Below are 19338 nucleotides of genomic sequence, written 5' to 3'. Positions count from 1 at the left end.
TGTAAACTAAGGAATGCATTATATGGTTTGAAGCAATCTCCCTGGGCATGGTTTGAAAGACTTTGTTTGGCCATGAAGAAAGTAGGTACACTTAGAGCAGTGCAGATCATACATTGTTTACAAGGAGACAGGATGACAAACTTACAGCACTCATTGTGTATGTGGATGATATGGTGATTACTGGAAATGATGTGAAAGAGATGAAGAGGCTAAAGGAGTTCTTAGCTTCAGAATTTGAGATCAAAGACCTGGGAAATCTGAGATACTTTCTTGGGATTGAAGTTGCTAGATTGAGAGAAGGAATTTACATATGTCAAAGAAAGTATGTGCTAGATCTCCTAGAGGAAACAGGCATGATGGGGTGCAGGCCAGCAAACATCCAATAGAACCAAGCCATGGATTACAAGAATCAATGGGTGAGGAATACTGTGATAAGGAAAGGTACAAAAAAATTGGTAGGAAAACTGACATACTTATCCCTTACTCGGCCAGACATTGCCTATGCAGTGCATGTTGTCAGTCAATTCATGCACTCACCAAAGACCCCTCATATGAGAGCAGTGGAAAGAATTCTTAGATATTTGAAGACTTGCCCAGGGAAAGGAATTCTATTCAGGAAAAACATCTGACTCAAAATTGAAGCCTACACTGATGCTGATTGGGCTGGGTCTGTTGGAGACAGAAAATCAACCTTAGGTTACTGTACATTCTTGGGAGGAAACCTAGTCACATGGCACAGTAAGAAGCAGAATGTTGTGGCTAAATCAAGTGCAGAAGCAGAATACCGGGTATGGCACACGGGGTTGCTGAACTCTTATGGCTCAGAACTCTCCTTAATGAGCTTGGTATCAAGACTGAGGGTCCTCTCAAGCTGTATTGTGATAATAAAGCTGCTATCAACATTGCAAACAATCCCATGCAGCATGACAGGACAAAACATATTGAAATTGATCGACACTTTGTCAGAGAGAGAGTTATTTCAGGAGAATTCTGTGTGTCTTATACTCCATCAGAGATGCAGATTGCAGATGTATTAACAAAAGGGCTGGCAACAACAAAGTTCAGGGACATATTTGGCAAGTTAAACATGATTGATATCCATGCTTAGCTTGAGGGGGAGTGTTAGAATGTTAGAGTGATGTTCGGCTGATAGGAGTTCTTATTAGCCCATTCTTATGTTTAACTTATCTTGTAACTGGGCCTGTGTTAATGGGCCTAATCCTGTTTAATGATTTAAGTCATCTTGGTGTCCCATCACTAATTAGGGGCATCCCAGTAATTTCTTGTACCTTGTACTACATTCATCTATAAATAAAAAACTGGTCGACTGGCTAGTACAGTTCGACATTCTCTTCAGTTCTGTGGTTCTTTTCTCTTCTTTGCTACTTCGAGTATAGCTCCTCAGATTACAGCTTGTAAATAAAAATTCAGTTTAGTAAATGAACTTGTTGTCAAGATAGTGGATTTCTGCCTCTTATTAAATAAAAAAGTTTTTATCTTCCACTATTGGACTCAAGTTTAGAAGTGGAAGATGCAGCTGTACAAGTTGTAGAATTTTTATTAGGGAGAATGACGGTTCAACCTAGGGTTAGAATTTCTAGACCTAAAGTACAGTTGGGGTAGGTGCCAGCTCGGAATTGATGCCAATTCACGGGCGGGCATTGGTGTATAGAGTGGGGGGTTTTTGACATTTTGAATGTTCACGCGCGAGGGGTCAACTACCCCCACGATGACGCACTTGTGATAAAGCTGAGGATCAACGACTTCGAGGTCAGACGGGTACTTGTCGACTCAGGCAGTTCGGCCGACATCCTCTTTAACGCTGCGTTCGACCAACTTCAGTTGTAGAGAAGCGACCTGAAGTCTGCGGACACTCCTTTGGTCGGCTTCAACGGAGAAGAAGTCCGACCCCTTGGGAAAATAACAGTACCTATGGAAGTCGGCACGTGGCCTTGCGTGGTCAGATTCAAACACGACTTCCTGGTGGTCGCTACCCCCTCCCCCTACAATGCCATAATCGGTCGATCGATCACCCATGTCCTACGGGCGGTGGTCTCCACCTACCATTTGGCTATGAAGTTCCCAACAGACTTCGGTGTGGGGGTAGCGCGGGGCAACCAGCTCGAGTCCCGCAAGTGCTACGTTGCCGCCCTAAAGGGAAAGACCAAGGTGGCCGACGACCTCGAACTGGAGCGGCCTACGGAGCAAAGTGAGTAACGAGCCACGCCCATGGAAGAAGTAGTCGCAGTACCGACCTCAGCAGCCGACCTAGCTCGGACGCTTCAAATCGGTGCTTCCACCCGGGAACCTCTACGATCCGAACTGGTAAGCTTCTTACTTCAAAATTTAGATATTTTTGCATGGTCCGCGGCAGAGATGCCCGGTATAGACCCCGAACTCATAACTCACAAGCTGAATACTGATCCTGTAGTTAGGCCCGTTAGACAGAAGAAACGCAACCTAGCCCCGGAGCGGTGGAAAGCGGTTGATGAGGTCGAGAAGCTCCTCGCTGCTGGCTTCATAAGAGAAGTCCACTACCCTAGCTAGGTAGCCAACCCTGCCTAGTGAAGAAGGCCAACGGCAAGTGGCGCATGTGCGTCGACTACACCGACCTAAACCGGGCCTGGCTTCATAAGAGAAGTCCACTACCCTAGCTGGGTAGCCAACCCTGTCCTAGTGAAGAAGGCCAACGGCAAGTGGCGCATGTGCGTCGACTACACCGACCTAAACCGGGCCTTCCCAAAAGACTGCTTCCCGCTCCCCAGAATTGACCACTTAGTGGACGCAACCTCAGGGCACGAGTTGCTAAGTTTCTTGGATGCCTATTCGGGCTATAACCAAATCAGGATGGACCCGGCGGACGAAGAAAAGACTGCCTTCATCACGGAGTTCGGTCTATACTGTTACAAGGTTATGCTTTTCGGGTTGAAAAACGCAGGGACAACCTTTCAAAGGCTTGTAAATAAGTTGTTTGCGCCACTAATTGTCAGAAAAGTAGAATGCTATGTGGACGACATGGTCGTCAAAACTCAATTCTCACATGAATTAATACACGACTTGCATTATGTTTTTGAAATTTTACGTAAGTTTAATATGAGACTGAACCCAAACAAGTGTGTTCGGTGTGACCTCGGGGAAATTCCTAGGGTACATCATTAACCGATGCGGCATTGAAGCCAACCCGGATAAGATTAAGGCCATCTTAGAAATGAGACCGCCCCGGAAGTTGAAGGAGGTTCAGAGGTTGAACGGCCGCATAGCCGCCCTGAGCCGCTTCATGTCCAAATCGGCGGACCGCTGTCTGCCGTTCTTTAAGGCGATCAAGAGCAAAGGGTTCGAATGGACCTAAGACTGTCAGCTCGCGTTTGACGAGCTCAAGAAATACCTCGCTAGTGTGCCGATCTTAACCCGGCCCGAAGAGGGCGATATTTTAGAATTGTACCTCTCGGCAAGCGACGAAGTGGTCAGTTCGGTACTAATAAAAGTAGATCGGGTTCAATGACCCATCTATTATGTTAGTAAAGTATTGTAGGGGGCAGAGACAAGATACCCGGAGATAGAAAAGCTAGCGTACGCACTGGTAATTGCAGCTCGGAAGCTCCGCCCGTACTTCCAAGCTCATATTGTTATTGTCCTCACCGACAAACCTTTGAGGCAAGTCTTACTTAAGCTCGAGGTCTCTGGTCGGCTAACAAAGTGGGCTGTTGAGCTCAGGAGTACGACCTCCAGTACAAGTCGCGAACTGCCATTAAGGCCCAAGCCTTAGCAGATTTCATCGCCGAGTGCACATTCAGCTCCGAAGTCCCCAGGCCAGTTGAGCACGAGGCTCCCAGCTTGGGTGAGCCCAAAGCTCCCAGGCCGATCGAGTCCTAGCTCCGTGAGGTAGCAGCCAGTGTAGCATCTCTCGTAGTTCGGCCAAACGCGAGTTGGGATGAAGAGCCCTGGATCCTTCACATAGACGGCTCCTCGAACCAACAGGGCAGTGGAGCTGGAATAGTTCTGCACGGCCCAAGTGGCACGAAACTCGAGTACGCGTTGCGCTTCGAGTTCGCGGCATCTAACAATGAAGCGTAGTACGAGGCGCTGATAGCCAGACTAGCTCTAGCCAGAGAAGTAAAAGCCAAGCACATCGTTATCTGCAGCGACTCCCAGCTCGTGGTCAACCAGGTCATTGGTGAGTACGAAGCTCGCGAGCCAACCATGATTGCCTACTTGACCAAAGTCAGGGAGGCCCTGCTCAACTTCCAGTCACACTTCATTAGGCAAATCCCAAGGTTGGAGAATGCTGAGGCCGACGCCCTGTCCAGACTAGCCAGCGCCAGCGACATCACCATGAGAACCGTGTACATAGAGGATTTAGTCTCGGCCTAGCATTCTCAGGGGGGCAGAGGAGGTCGCTCCCGTCGTTCAAGCAGAGCTGAGCTGGATTGACCCACTTGCGAGCTTCCTGCTACACGGGACCCTCCCTGCAGATCGCAATGCAGCCAGAAGAGTGCAGCGCCAGGCAGCCATATATGTCATGATAGACGAACGGATATACCGGAGATCTTACATGCTCCCCTACTTGCGTTGCTTGCGACCTACCGAAGCCAAGCTCGTATTCCGCAACACTCATGAGGGATTATGCGGCGGACACTTGGGGGGCAGGGCCCTCACCCAGAAGGCACTTCGACAGGGATATTATTGGCCAACAATGAAAGCAGACGCCATCAAGCTCGTTAGAAAATGTGACAAATGCCAAAGACACGGCAATATTCACCACTAACCTGATGTCGACATCAAGTATCTCACCAGCCCGTGGCCCTTTGCACAGTGGGGCATCGATCTACTCGGGCCATTCCCGCCAGCAACGGGTGGAAGGAAGTTCTTAGTAGTAGCAGTGGACTACTTTACCAAGTGGGTAGAAGCTGAACCCCTCGTAACGATCACAGCCCGAAATGTTCAAAACTTCTTTTGGAAGAACATCGTGTGCCGCTTCGGATTACCTCGAGTATTGATTTCCGACAACGGCAAGCAGTTCGAGGACATCAAATTTCAAGACTGGTACCAAGACATGGGAATCCGACAGAATTTTACTTCAGTCGCACACCCTCAAGCAAACGGTCAGGCAGAAGTCACGAACAGAGCCATCCTCCGCGGATTAAAGGCACGGTTGGACCGAGCTAAAGGATTGTGGGCAGAGATGAACTACCCAGTGTTCTATGGGCATACCAGACCACGAAGAAGACTACCACGGGAGAAACACCCTTCAATCTCACCTACGGCACCGAAGCAGTGATCCCCGCAGAGATCGAAGTACCTACACTGTGACTAGAAGCATACAGTGATCAGACAAACGAAGATGAGCTACGTACCAACCTCGATCTACTCGACGAATTTAGGGACCTCGCGTACATCAGGACTGCAGCCTACCAGTAGAGAGTAGCTCAGTACTATAATGCTAGGGTCAAGAAGCGGAACCTCCGCGTCGGCGACCTGGTTCTTCGAAAGGTTATGGTACCTGAGCCCGGCGCTGGCAAGCTTGGGTCTAACTGGGGAGGACCTTACCGAGTAAAACGAGTCATCGGGGAAGGAACGAATGAGCTCAAGACCCTCGAAGGGAAACAAGTACCTCGGGCATGGAATATTGTCAATTTAAGACAATACTATCTGTAACAACTGAGTAGGCCATGAGCCACTCCCAAAGCCTAAGGGCCGAAATGCCGAGCTAACACGATCTCGGCGCACTAAGACCCGATCACCTTTGAGGCACGAGCGAACTTCAAAAGTAGACTATAAGTCACTCCCAGAGCCTAAGGGCAAAAATGCCGAGCTAACACGATCTCAGCGCAGTCAGACCCAGTCGTCTCCATGATAGCTTGTTCAAGTGAGGAGTGTAAGCAGCTCGGGCTTAAACCCCACCAAACATAGCTTGTTCTAGTATGATGATCGAAGTAAAGAATAACCGACGAGCACATAGTTCGGGCACACGTGGTAATCGATTTGTCGTGCACCATAGAGATGCCTTACTTCGGGTATATAGCTCTAATAGCTTGGGTATCGAGATCGCCTTAGCAAAGATACAAAGAGCCCATCATACTTGGAAGAAGAAAGGAAGAACTTTCATTATCATTTAAAAAAAAAAAAGAGAAAAATAACAATGCAATAACCGAGCTAAACAGCTCGGGAAAGTCTGACTATCACAGGGCACAACCGCCCAACCAAAGACTTGTGAAAGACCGGGTTTACGGCACCCGGAAGCCACCAGAAGCCTAGAGAAACACCGCCTCAGGGATCCGCCTCCTCATCCTCTGGGGAGTCAGTATCTCCACCCTTCCAAGCTGACGGTCCGGATCAAGGCAAATCCAATGGCCTGTAGGCGCCCTGACTGCACGCCTTCTGAAAACCAAAGGTGACTGGCAGCACGTCTTCCGTAATTAAGGTAATCGCGGCCGCACGACGTTCGGAGTTAAAAGCCACCTCAGCACGTTTTCGGAATCCGGAGTCAGAAAATCTCTTGATTCCTGCAAATGCATTTAATGTGGGCAGTCAATCAAGTTTGAATTTCGGTCAAATCAGTCCATCGCGCTTCATAAACTCCCCGCGCTAAGGTAGTGCTCTTAGCCCAAGGAGTGGGGGGCAATTGATGGAGGGTGATTTGACCCCACCTATGAAACGGCGACACATGGACACTGACTCAGCACGAGCGATAGCTCAGCGTTGTAGCCTGGTACGACCAAGTGACGGGCCTACAAAGCAGCTCACTACATTGTAGCTCGCGAAAGGAGTTCGCCGCGACGCAAACCCCGAGCTCCCCGAGCTACCTTTGAAGAGATACTCCGAGGCAATTTTAGCTCGTGAGCTAAAGTCATTAGCTCGTTCGAGCTCCCAAGCAGACAAGCCATCCCCAGGGCCAATTCTACTAAGGGTAACCCCGGAGTGTTCCAAGTTCGCTACAGAATAGCTCGCGAATGAGCCGCACGAGCACGCCCCAGGAAGCTTCCGACTGACAGACCGTACCGGTCAGACTGCGCTGTACCCCTTACTGACGGCGCAGTCCCAGTCCTTTCAGCAGTCTGCATCCACGTCTCACAGCAGGCAAGGGTGTGCCTATCACTCCGGAGACGTGTCACTCACCCGGGCGAGACGTACGCCACAACGGCCACCTGTGCAGCCCTGGCAGGTAACGGCTGTGGCAGGAGCCCAGTGGCGGTTATGCCCAACCTGACGTAAATGTCCCTATAAAAGCCCTCAGGGCAGAAGAGAAACTTCTTCTTGAGACCTCTAATCTCTAAAGTATAGTGAGAACGCGCTATCTACACTCTTAGCCTTCGTCTCCTTCTTGCTTCCCCTACATAGTACTAACTTAGGCATCAGAGTATCCCCACCGGGTAAACTCCCCGGGGATTCTTCTTCTTCCTCATCTCAGGTACCTTCTAGGAGCCACGTGAGTGCCAGCTAGGAGTGACCGGATCGCGTTACATCAATTACCATACCCTTGAACATTTTATTATTTAATTATTTTATCCACTAAAAGACAAATCAATAAGTTATTTAGTTCAGCTACTTCAGCCATTATCAAGTAGCCCTTAAGAAAGAGTAGGGTTAAAGAATTAATATTTGGAATGATCTGCAATTTGCGAAACTTGCTTGCGTTCTTCCACAAGATTGTCTATTTAAATGTTAATTTTGGCAAAATATTGGATATGTTTTCCATAGGTCAATATTTTGAGAAATATCTGCCAAAAAAATATTTTGAGAAATATCAAAAATCACAAATAAATTAATATTGAGAACTTGCAACATGAAGTTACTGAATTTTAGGGAAGTGAGATATTTTGACACAATGAACATCTGTATGAATATCATTTTGTAAGTGAAAGTGTATTTTATCCATCCAGTATTTTGTACTTTTTATTCTTTAAGACTGCTAACAGTGTTATTTTTGTTACTTTTATTGACTTTTGGTACTTTTGTCCTTGGAGCTAATCGAGATCTGCTGACCACAAAACGCTGGCTACAAGAGCCTACAGCCGGACAGTTTCTTGTATTTTATGTTGACATTCATGGGAAGATGTTCCTGACGTGCAGCTGTAGTGTCTTGTGTAGAGGATGTGGCCAGTGTTTTGTGGTCAGCAGATCCAAGCTCCCTTGTACCCAGTTACAACACATGAATCACCTTTTTTTTGCTGTTGTAGATAAATTTATCTTGACCTGTGTTTATTTTGTTGTATCGTAGGGTGGAAACAACGGATATGAAAGCGTTGAAGAAAATTGAGGATCATTGACAAAACAGAGAGAGAGAGAGAGAATGTTCATAATATTGGTTATTTATTTTTATTCTCTCTCTTTGTTGATCTTTAAGTAATAAGATTAAATTTGCAAGCTGAGACAGATTCATCCATGGTGTGAAGTGATAGCTTCAATGTGGCTCTGCCTCTACCTATCACTCTTCGAGTCTCAGAAGGAAATGGAATCTGGCGTTACCATCAGGTTTATTGAAACTTCTTAACCTAACAATGGGAAATGAACTGGGAGGATTATTGGATATGGAGCTAACCTTTGCATTTTTTTGTACAAAGTAGTCATTTTGGGCTTGAATCTGCATTCTCACATTTATGCCTGAGATTTTACGGTACCATATACTAAGCGCTGGATCCAGAAGCACGAGAAGCAAAAGAGGCCGCATAAAAATGTGAATTCCCTTCTGTTTGTGATATTAATGCATAATCAATTTAGGGGGTGAGCTACAACATCAATGTTTTTTGTTGTGTGTCTTTTAAATCATCACATAATAAAGTAGGAAAATAATGACTTTGTTTGGAGAGGCAAAAACAAATTGATTTTGCTTGAAAGAAGCAAATTTTAGAGGTATGGAATCTATGGATATATAAATATAATCTAAGAGATATGATATCAATCATCACATAAAAGCATGTTATTTAACAATTTAAGAATATGCTTTTAGTTTTCTGTTTAAGATATTGTGCATCTTGGGCCATATTCTAATATTGTATAAAATGCAAAATATACATGTCAAAGTAAGTAATTATATATACTTTTTCACATATTGTATTATATTATTGTTAACATATAATAAACAAATAGCCATATGATTAAGGTTGAATTATACATGTGAGCCACAAAAGTTTACAATGTGTTGAGTCCAAAAAATAACCACAAATAGAATAATGCTTGTAATTCTGTTTGATTTAGAACACAATCAGTTAACCACAATTATATATAACATGATGTCTACGATGGTTCAAATCATAAGGAGATATATGGTTATGAAACAAAATCACCCTTTCAAACCACGAATAAGTTCAAATGGTTTGCTTTGATTTAATTTTAAATCTCACCGAAGGGTTGGTTAGGGTGGGGTGGCGGGGGAATCTATCCCATCAAAAGGATTTTTATAGATTTATTTGTAAAATTAGTTTGGATACTTTACTGTTTTTCTAGCTCTAACCTTGAGTCTCGTGAAACTCACCTGTATTTCTAACCTTAAGCACTAATCTGAGCTGAGCCTCATGGTTTATTAATTATATTAGTTAAAGTTATAATTTATACCACTTTGCAAATTTTTATTTATATACTACACTCATGGATTGAGAGTGCATTTTTAGTTGATTTTGTGAATATTATATATACTTACTGAATCTGTCTTAGTTCGATCAAATCTAAAATATCAGATTTGCTTGCTTCGACTCCGAATCTCCCATAAGATTGAGCTCGGATCTGGTTATGTCCGCTTCGTGTGACGTATCATTGTTTCATGACTTATCTCCGTAGAATTGAATTGCAGAGAGAGAGAGAACTTTGTGGTTGTCCGTTGTCTATGACCTTAACTGAAATCTATGATTTCTATATATGTACCTATTCTAAGATGCATCATATGTAATTTTTTGAAATGCATTTACTACCAGTGTTTTATCTTCATCCAAAACTCCAAAATTTCAAGCAGCTCGATTAGATCCAGCCCAGCCGTCCAGGGCTAAGAGCATCCCACACAGGTGCACACTTTAACTGTCAGATTTACTACTACTTTTCCACTAGCTAACCACCAAGTTCTTTGTAGATATGGCCTCCAGGTTCTGGGGTAACACATTTTCGACTACGGACTAAACAACTAACAAGTAAATGCTTTCCATTTACCCGTCCATTCTATTCCTCTGAGAAAACCTCCATAACGCGCTATAACATCTGTATTGCTTTGTTCAAAATCAAGTTGTAAGTTATATAACCAATAGCTTTTTACTTTTCCTATTCTCTTTTTCTTATGTTCAATGTTCTTATCATGGTTAGAGATTTAGTTGTTTGTGTGTTGCTGCCCCCATACTACTAGTACAAATGCTTGCTTTAGGCCATGTTCTTTTTTCGGAAACACATTTACCTGGGCAAATGCACTTACGCAGGTAAATGAAGTTTCTTATTTTCTCATGTTCTTTTGCAACGCCCACTTTCCTGGGTAAATTGTTATTTTTTTCATCTCTTTTCAATTTTACACTTTGGACATGGATTTGAAAACCATGTCACAAAGTCTTACATGCCCCTAAAATTTTTGGAAATAAACCATGCTGCCACTTCTTTTAAACCCAATTTGAGCCTAATTCAAGTTTTTCCTCTGGAACAATAGAAGAAAACACCATCTGCCATTATTTTGGGCTCAATTTTTGGGCATTTAAGACTGCCATAATTTTTGGTTTTCTTTATGAAAATCAAACTAGTTTTGGTTATTTAATGAACCATTGAATTTTCACAAATAACAAATAGCAGAGGAGAGTTTAAAATGTCAATGCTTAAGATCATGCCAATCCTTTGACCTTCAAAATCAAAGTTATGAAATTCACAAATGGGCATATACAACAAATGAAGAATAATGTGAGGACCCGAAGCACATGCAACACAAGTTTCTCTGCTACTTCCTGTAATGAAAGAAGTGAATTGTTATTAACGGAGATCCCCCAACTCATCCTACCAAAATAAAAAAAGATATACTAGCAAGTGAGAATCTGTTGGAAGCTCAAGAGTCCATTTCTTGTTCACTTTGTCATAAACCTCCCCACTCCCCAGATATTCATAATTCTTCAAGCAGGTTCCTTCAGCAAGCTCTGTGAGATTCCACAAATGCATTACCCATGAGGCCATGATTATAGTGACTGCTATATGAGTTATCCCATCCAAATGGAAGCAACTGTAATAAAAGGTTCAACCTAGGCCTATAAGCAAGAGTAAAATATAAGAAAACTTACCCCTGATCCTTTGCACTGTGTAATCAGCTCGGACACTGCTCTGTGGTAACAAACCTTTAACCCATTCTCCTTTCATTAGAGCATGAAACCTTTGGTGTTCAGTTATAGCATCAATGCACTCCTGTATGGCAGGGACAAATGAATGTTGTTGAGGCTGTTGTTGCAGATTGGGTAAAGGCAACTTTGCTGCAAACAGAAGATCCACATGAAAACATCTAAATATAGGCATGAAGCCCATATTTTGCAACTTTGCTGCAAACCCTAAATCATTAGATTCGGTCACATCAGCTGTTTTCAAACGGCCTCTTACTCAAGGGAATTTAACAGCTGGCTTGTGAAGCCCATAATCCAAGCCCGTGTACTCTAAGAAGTAAACAATTGTTAAGAGGGTGGATCATTACAACTACAAGCTGTTGCCTCAACAAGTAAAATCAGTCCTATAGGTTCTCTTTTGACTTCAATGACAACAAAAATATATGAGTTCTCCATTTAAGATTAAAATGTTCATAAATAACATCTTGGTTCAACAAGAGTTAGAAGATAGAACTATATGACCAGCATATCCTTAAGAATCCTTGCCTACACTACATATTTAAGAGTTCAGTAACTTTCTGAAAAACTACAAACAGATAGAACTATAAAAATAAAAATAGAAACTGAAATCCCTTAGGAATTAACCAAAATATAAAGAACAGAAACCCCATTCCATTTCCCTTTCTTTAGGTTCTTCCTAGCCAAAGTTTCAGGCTCTTTAAAGTCCTTTCTTCTTTGTCTTTAAAATTTTCAATCACAAACCCATTTAAGAAAGCATAGCTTATATTTCTTGCACAATAAGGCCATTTATATAAATGAATTAAAACTTAAAGTTAACTGTTCTAAGCAAATAATACATAAATTAAACAAAATTTTTAATAAGTAATGAATACAAGTATATGACTATTAACATTCCACAGTGGGGAAGCCTCCAAAACATATAAGTTGTTTAAATTGGTTAGAGTAAGAACCATGGGCAACCACATACAGGTATAAGGCTATAAGCTTTACAGATGTAGGTCTTTGGCAATGAACCCAATACAGCAGAAAAGTTTAATAAAGTGGGACCGTACTTAGTAGAATTAACATCACATGAGCCAAAAGCAAGAACATTAATGGAGTTGCTTCACCTATAGTGAAGAGAGCCTAAGCAAGAGTCTAAGTGCCTTTGAAAATACAGAAGAGTTGGATCAGTTAAAACCTATAAACTATAAATTTTGCAGTAAACCCAATTACCATCTGACATCTGTTCTTTGTTTGTTTCATGATTCTCCCACATTCAACCGCTAGCGCACCCTCCAATCCATCAGTCACTATTTTCTAAAAAGCATAAAATTTGAAATTTTACAGTCGAATCCAAACCCTAGCCTGCCTGTCCTTTACAGGTTGATTCTAATGAGAGAGATACTCTCAGCATTAAGTTGCAGTTTTTTATGGTAATATAAAATAAATTTTCATTAAATCAAAAAGTAGAGCAATATTTTGAAAAGTTTTCACCAAATCATCCACAAGAATAAGTCAAAATGATCCATCAGATACATCTGACTTATACATCTCCCATAGTCAAACCAAAAGTAGCCCATAGGTTTTCTCCAAGATATAGTCTACTTATAACCTTAAACTCAGCATAAGATAATGACCAACGACAAACCAGGGACCAGGAACATATCTCAGCTACCACTTTCCTTCTTAGATGATACTAATATTCAAAATGCAACTGTTTCTTTCTTTCCAAATGCCCTCAACAAGTTGCAAACTGTATAGTGCTCCAAAGAATTTTCACTTTTATCCCACCCAAGATCTTAGGCCACTTGGAGAAGCTTTCTAAGAGATTGACCAGGCTTGGCTTCTGGATGTCAATGCCCCAAATGAAAGCTGTCCATGAGCAATGAATAAACAGATGTCTCATGTTTCCTTTTCTCTACACAAAAAACACGTGTTGGAAAACTGAAAGCCTCTTGATTTCAAATGTTCAAGATCAGAATGCTGTCATTCTGTACAGCATAAAACCCATCCACTTGCTCCATCTCCCAATCCATAAACCATAATCAACCCTACAATATTTGTTCCTCCACCAGACTTGAGAACCACAGCAATTCCTCACCCCATCCCAATGCACCCTCAACGGGTGCAACTTGGGCAGGCTCAGGTTGAGCATTTGTTAAAATTTGGGCCCAAGCTTGATGCTGTATAAACTCTTCAAATCCAGCACCCAACTTGCGCCCATAGCACCATCCATCATTAAGTTTCACAGCACAGAACCATATACAGTAGAAGAGTGTTTGTCAAATCAGGACGGGTTGGAAAGAGAAGAAAAGAGAGGAAGACAAAGGGAAAGAGTGGGAGGGGTAGGCTTTGGGTTCCATTAGTCACATGCAGGAGAATCAAGACATGAACAAAGGACAGAGGGTAAAATGGTAATTGGGTTTACCACAGAGTAGACCTATTCATGGGCTGGGTAGCCCGATGGCCCGCACCCCGGCGGGCTTGGTCATATAATTAGGCCCGCGGGCCTGACCTCGGGCCTAATACAGTAAGCCCGACTATGTTTCGGGCCAAGCTCGGGATTTGTCAAAAAAGCCCAGCCCGGCTAGACTCAATATTATATATTTTATAAAATACATAATATGTATTTTATTTATTATATAAAATATATAAATAATATAATATTTATTAAAATATATATTTATAATTTAATATATATACATTTTTTTCCTTATAATTTCTCTCTCTCTCTCTCTCTCTCTCTCTCTATTCAGCCACTTCAGCAATAGTAACACATGGGCTAAATTTCGAGCTCGGGCCCAGGCCCGGGCTTCGGGCTTTTTATGACGACCGGGCTCGGGCCCAAGTTGTAGGTCCGATGGTCGAGCCGGGCTTGGGCTCGGGCCTTAGAAAAATTTGTTAATACAGAGTGAAAGCCCAGCCTGAGCCTGGCCCATGAACAGGTCTACCACAGAGTTTATAGTTTCTAGGTTCTAACAGATCCAGATGCAATACAGAAATATATATTTTAGAGTAGTTGTCTACAAACATTTATCTTTAAAAAAATAAGAAAATTATATTACAGAAATAAAGGGTTACAAATTAAAAAGAAAAAAGAAAAAAAAAACAAGTATTAGATAACACCCAACAACTAGCAATTACATGCACACAAATCTAACTCTTCTAGCTGCCCACTGGTGTGCCCGAGATGCGTCGTCAAACACCCAGAGCATCAGTTTAATAATTTATATTTTTTCAATCCTCAAAACTAAATAAAGAACATAGTTTAGTGGTGAGGAAAGGGTCAAATCCTCAGGGAAGCAAGGTTAAAAATTATTTTTTTGTTCTAGACAAATAAGAAAAATAAAACAGATTTAGGATTTGTAGAAAATAAGAAAATAAAATTTATTAAAGCTGAAATTAAATATTCAGAATTGAAAAAGTCAAGAAACAAAATTCAGAAATTAAATAAAACTGAAATTAATAAGAAAATAAATAAAAATATGCTGAAATTCAGATCCAGTGACAGTAGCTTTTTGGGAAGACAAACTGCAAGCCGTTCCTCCTCCATTCAGCCCTCGAATCCCTCAAGACACCTTAACCTTGAACTGGGCGAATTTAGATCTGCAAAAGACAAAGAAAAACAGAAATTAAATCAAACCAAAATCGAAAATTGCAGAAATTAAATTGCTAGAAAAACTGAATAACAAAAAGAAAGAAAATAAAACAAAATAAAAATGGTGGATCAACTCTAGTGGTGGCAGTTGCAGGTTGGACGAACTATTTGCAGGAACCCCTCCTGACAAGAAGTGGGCGTCCTCCTTCCTGTAACCCTTGAACCCCTCAAGAAGCCATGGCCTTGTGAACTGGGTTAACCAACCCCTTCTTAAGGGCCCCTGGGGTCCTTTTTATAGAGAAGGGTGGCCAAAACTAGGATTAGAGAGAAAGAGATGAGTGGCTAGTGGGTTTATGCAGAAAATGGGCGCCCCTTGGGTTTAGGAATGGAGGGTTAGGATTAAACTAGAGGAATCCTACGACTAGAGTGAAAAGGAGAGGGCGCCTATAAGTATGGAGGGCTGGGATTTAAGCTCCTAGGATTGAATGGTGGAGATTTGAGTGCTTAGGGCTGAAAGGTGGAGATTAAAAGGAGTGGGTGGCGCCCTAGGGTGAGTGGCTGAGATAGAGAGTGAAATAGAGGGATGAGATCTAGTGGCTAAAGGCTGAATGGTGAGGATTAGGAGTTAGGTGGGCACCCTAGGGTTAGAATGCTAAAGAGATGGCACCCTAGAATGGAGGGTGAAGATTGCAAGGTGAAGATCTAAGGGTATGAGAGGTTGCTAAGGCTTGGATGGTTGAGATTAGATGTTAGGGAGGAGTGGAAGGTGAAGATTTAGCAGTTAGGAACAGCTAGGGTTTGTTAGAGGTGAAAAGAATGAATGAGGAGGTGCCCCAAGGTTTGCTAAGGAGAAGGGAGTATGCTAATACAATAGGAGGGGCGCCTTTTTGGGTTTAGCAGATAGGAGGCGCCCTCTTGTGCTCAGTTTTTCATAGAAGCACCCCCCTCTCTCATCTAGAATTCTCACTAGCTTCCCAAAATTTGCAGAAAACTTTATAAATTTACTAGTTTTTACCCAAAATTTGCAATAGGGACCCTCAGAGGTCACAACATTAAATTTAATCGAAAAATGAGTATATATTAGTCAATTTAAAGTCTAAAATACCCCTAAAATGATGCCCTTAAGGCATCAAAATACCGAATTATCACCCACCCCCACCAACAAAGATTATTCGACCAAAACCAAACGACCACAACAACCATACAAACACATCCTTAAAGTTATCCAAGGACTTATGGACTGAAATTTGGGCATTGATGGAATATTTAAGGAGGGGAAAAAGGTGAGGAGGATCTTTTGACCTCCCAACTCTACTCTACTCTGCTGAGCAACCTGAGCTGAGTTTTGCCATCAGAGGACTCTTGTCTCTCGGGTTGGGTCTCATTTGGACTCTTTAAGACTTGAACGTACCTATTCTCTGCTTGCTGCTCATGATGCCTTACAAGATGTTAATTATTAGACTGAGACCCAAATCAATCTTGGAAGGCTAGGCAGTTAGAGGTTAGGTGAATGGATCTACAATCCTTTTGATTGATGAATTCACTTTTGCATTCAAAGACCATGCAGAGTTGATATGATATCTACACCTCCAAGGACTGCTAATGTTTTCCTCTTGAAATTTCCTAATTAGCATATTTCCTTCACTCTCTCTGCACATCACCTCATGAAAAATTTCAAGGAATATTGTAACCAAACCAATAACATTTTTTTCCTTTACTTTTATATTCATTTTTTTCTTTTGGGGGAGTGGGTGGGAAGGAGGGAAAATACACATTGATTAATTTTGGTAACTAATACTCTAATTCACCCAGTTTTCATCTTTAGAATTTTTTTCAAACTTTTAGCAATAATAAAATCAACACATTGATTTTCTTTTTGAATTTCTATGATGAGATTTCTGATATTTTTACATTTTCCTTATAAGTACGTAGCAGCATTTTCATTAATAAAAATTTATGTGGAAAGGAGTGGAACAAGAAGGCATTCAGCCATGGTATTTGAAAAAGATACATGGTTAATGGTTCAAACAATATTGTTAGGTTTCAATGAACATGGAGGAATTTGATAAAAACATTGCTAGGTTTCGAAAAACATATGTTTCATCCAAAAAAAGAAAAATTCAGAAATTAATAAAAAATAATAAATGTATATTTCAGCCCAAAATAGCAGAAATTGATAAAAATAAAAAGAATGTATATTTCAGCCCAAAATAGCAGAAATTGATAAAAATAAAAAGAATGTATATTCGAGCCAAAAATATATTTCAGACAAAAAAAGCAGAAATTGTAGAAAACACAGGAATTGATAAAAAATCACAAAATATTTTCAAACAAAAAATAGAACCTTGGAAAAAATAGAGAAATTTACTAAAAATAAAATATTGCATTAAAAGAACAGAAATTCAAAATAAACAGAGAAATTGATAAAAACATTAAGAAATGCTAAACCAAAACAAAACAGTGAAAATCTTTCTTTCTTAGCAGAAAGTCAGTAGCTAAAGAATGGGGTAATAGCATCCAAGGACAATTTTTGGGGTTTAATATCAATAAAAGTAACATATTTAAAAAATTTTCAAAAATAGGTTAACTTTTTTAAAATAATATTAATAAAGAACAAAAATACTGTTCATCTTCTTCTTGCCATTTGTTTACCAAAACCGCCATTGGCCGCCGCCTGCCACCACCTGCCACTGCCGTCCGTTGCCACCCGCCGCCCACCTCCGCCTCCTCCTCCGGTAGTGGCGGCGACGGCACTGGTGGTTTCTCTGTCCAACGCCGCCACCTCCGCCTCCAGCTCCAGTAACGTTGCCGGAGATGGGTGGAGACAGGTGGCGGTGGCGGTGGCGGCGGGCAAAGGAATGACCATCAGCGCCGCCGCCGCCACCTCTACCTCCGTCCACTTCCGACAACGTTGCCGGAGGCGGAGGTGGGCGGCGGACGGCTCTCGTGAATAAACGGCAAGAAGAAGAAGATGAACAGTATTATTTTTAAAAAGTTAACTTATTTTTTAAATTTTTTAAAATATTTTATTTTTATTGATATTAAACTCCAAAAGTTGCCTTTTATATGTTAGAAACCCTTAATTGCAAAATATGAAAATTAATATTAAATTTGAAATATTTTTTCTAATAGACAAAGAGAGAATTCATGAAGTAGAATCAGATTTGTTTTGACACAAGATGCTATTGTTGTCTAGAAATTCAAAATTTATGCAAATACTTACAGTGATTCACCAAGCATATCTTCTAAACAAGAATTGTTTTCTTAAACTAAAATACCAGATCCAAGAATTCTGGAAACATAAAAGTCAAAATAAAAAAGGAAATAAATGAAATAGTAATAAAAGAGGACCAGTAAGATGCATTATTGGATAAAAAAGATGCATTATGTACATCACCGATTCTTACTATTTCAATGGAGAAAAAAACAGCGAGCAACAAGCAGCTCAATGGTGTCGGCAACAGAGTGGAGGAGGATGAAGCATCAACAATGGAGGAGAATCAACGATGGAGCCGATGACTAGATTAAGTGGAACAACAACTGAGAGAACCAACAGCCGATGACTAGATTAAGCGGAACAACAACTGAGAGAACCAACGACACGCAGCAAGATGATGGAGTGGAAGATGAGAAACGCAATGTGATTTTTGGAGAAGCAAAACTGAGGAGGAGAAACGCAAAGCCGAGAGGTGAGAGGAGAAAAACGGAATGGAGGAGTAGGAATGCAAAGCCGAGAGGTGAGAGGAGAAAATTGGAATGGAGGAGAAGAAATGCAGAGTTGAGAGGTGAGGGGAGAAATGCAGAGCCGAGATCTGGGAAAAAAAGTCGAAGAGACTCTTATTTGGTGGGGGGTAATTTTGAGATTTTACTTTTTATCTTTTTACCCTCCACTTGGAAAACCAATTTACCCGAGTGTGGCAACTGGCAAGGGTATCATTTACCAGGGGAATTGATACTGGGAAAATAAAACTTAGCGTAGGTCCCACATAAATTTAAAATTCAAACACAGGTAAATTGGAATCCCATCGACCAAACTTTTCCCCTTCACTTTACGAAAAACGAGCATGGCCTAAAAGAAAAAATAGTAAATCTACTAATTATAACAAGGTTTTAAAAACTGAGTCAGAATCGGATCCACTTTGACTATCGGTTTTTGGGTCAATGGTTCAACTGTTTGGTTTGAATGGATAGCCTGTTCCAACTTAAAAAATAAATTATTAGTTAAAATAAAAATGATCAAAAATCGTGGAATGGGTCGATGGTCCAACCACCTGGGTCAGTGGGTTATTGATCAAGTCAACGATTTTTGGCAAAGGACTCTAGGTTAAGGGTGAATTAGAACTGATTGCCTAAATAATTCCAGGGCCAAATAATCCAACTGTCCAGATCAGCAACGGTTCGAAAATCTTAAGAAGGTTGTACATATGTTGTTGCGAGAGACTAAAGGAGGTTGTACATATGTTGTTGCAA

The 19338-nt window shown here is 41.5% G+C and overlaps 1 protein-coding gene and 1 long non-coding RNA gene across 3 annotated transcripts in view; one reads left to right on the top strand and one right to left on the bottom strand.

The window, feature by feature from the left end:
- Nucleotides 1-8605, top strand: part of LOC104596608 (PITH domain-containing protein At3g04780-like) — a 38461-nt gene extending 29856 nt beyond the window's left edge. The window contains exon 8 of one of the 2 annotated variants that reach the window (XM_010257863.3): nucleotides 8219-8605. In XM_010257863.3, the coding sequence (XP_010256165.1) occupies nucleotides 8219-8267 (49 nt within the window). In that variant the 3' untranslated portion in view covers nucleotides 8268-8605. The remainder of the gene's footprint in view (nucleotides 1-8218) is intronic. The other variant, XM_019197657.2, reaches the window with a different exon arrangement.
- Nucleotides 8606-10765: 2160 nt separating this feature from the next.
- LOC148804134 (uncharacterized) lies at nucleotides 10766-18815 on the bottom strand. Its single transcript, XR_016080589.1, has 3 exons — nucleotides 18276-18815; nucleotides 11235-14876; nucleotides 10766-11093 (listed from the first exon to the last, which is right to left on the bottom strand). It is a non-coding gene; the product is annotated as an uncharacterized LOC148804134 (long non-coding RNA).
- Between the last annotated feature and the right edge of the window lie 523 nt (nucleotides 18816-19338).

This window comes from Nelumbo nucifera, chromosome 1 (assembly GCF_055504915.1).
Source record: "Nelumbo nucifera cultivar China Antique chromosome 1, China Antique-T2T, whole genome shotgun sequence".
In the NCBI taxonomy this organism is placed as follows: Eukaryota; Viridiplantae; Streptophyta; class Magnoliopsida; order Proteales; family Nelumbonaceae; genus Nelumbo; species Nelumbo nucifera.
The sequence above is the reverse complement of the archived record's forward strand: the minus strand, read 5'-3'. Positions and strand labels throughout refer to the sequence as shown.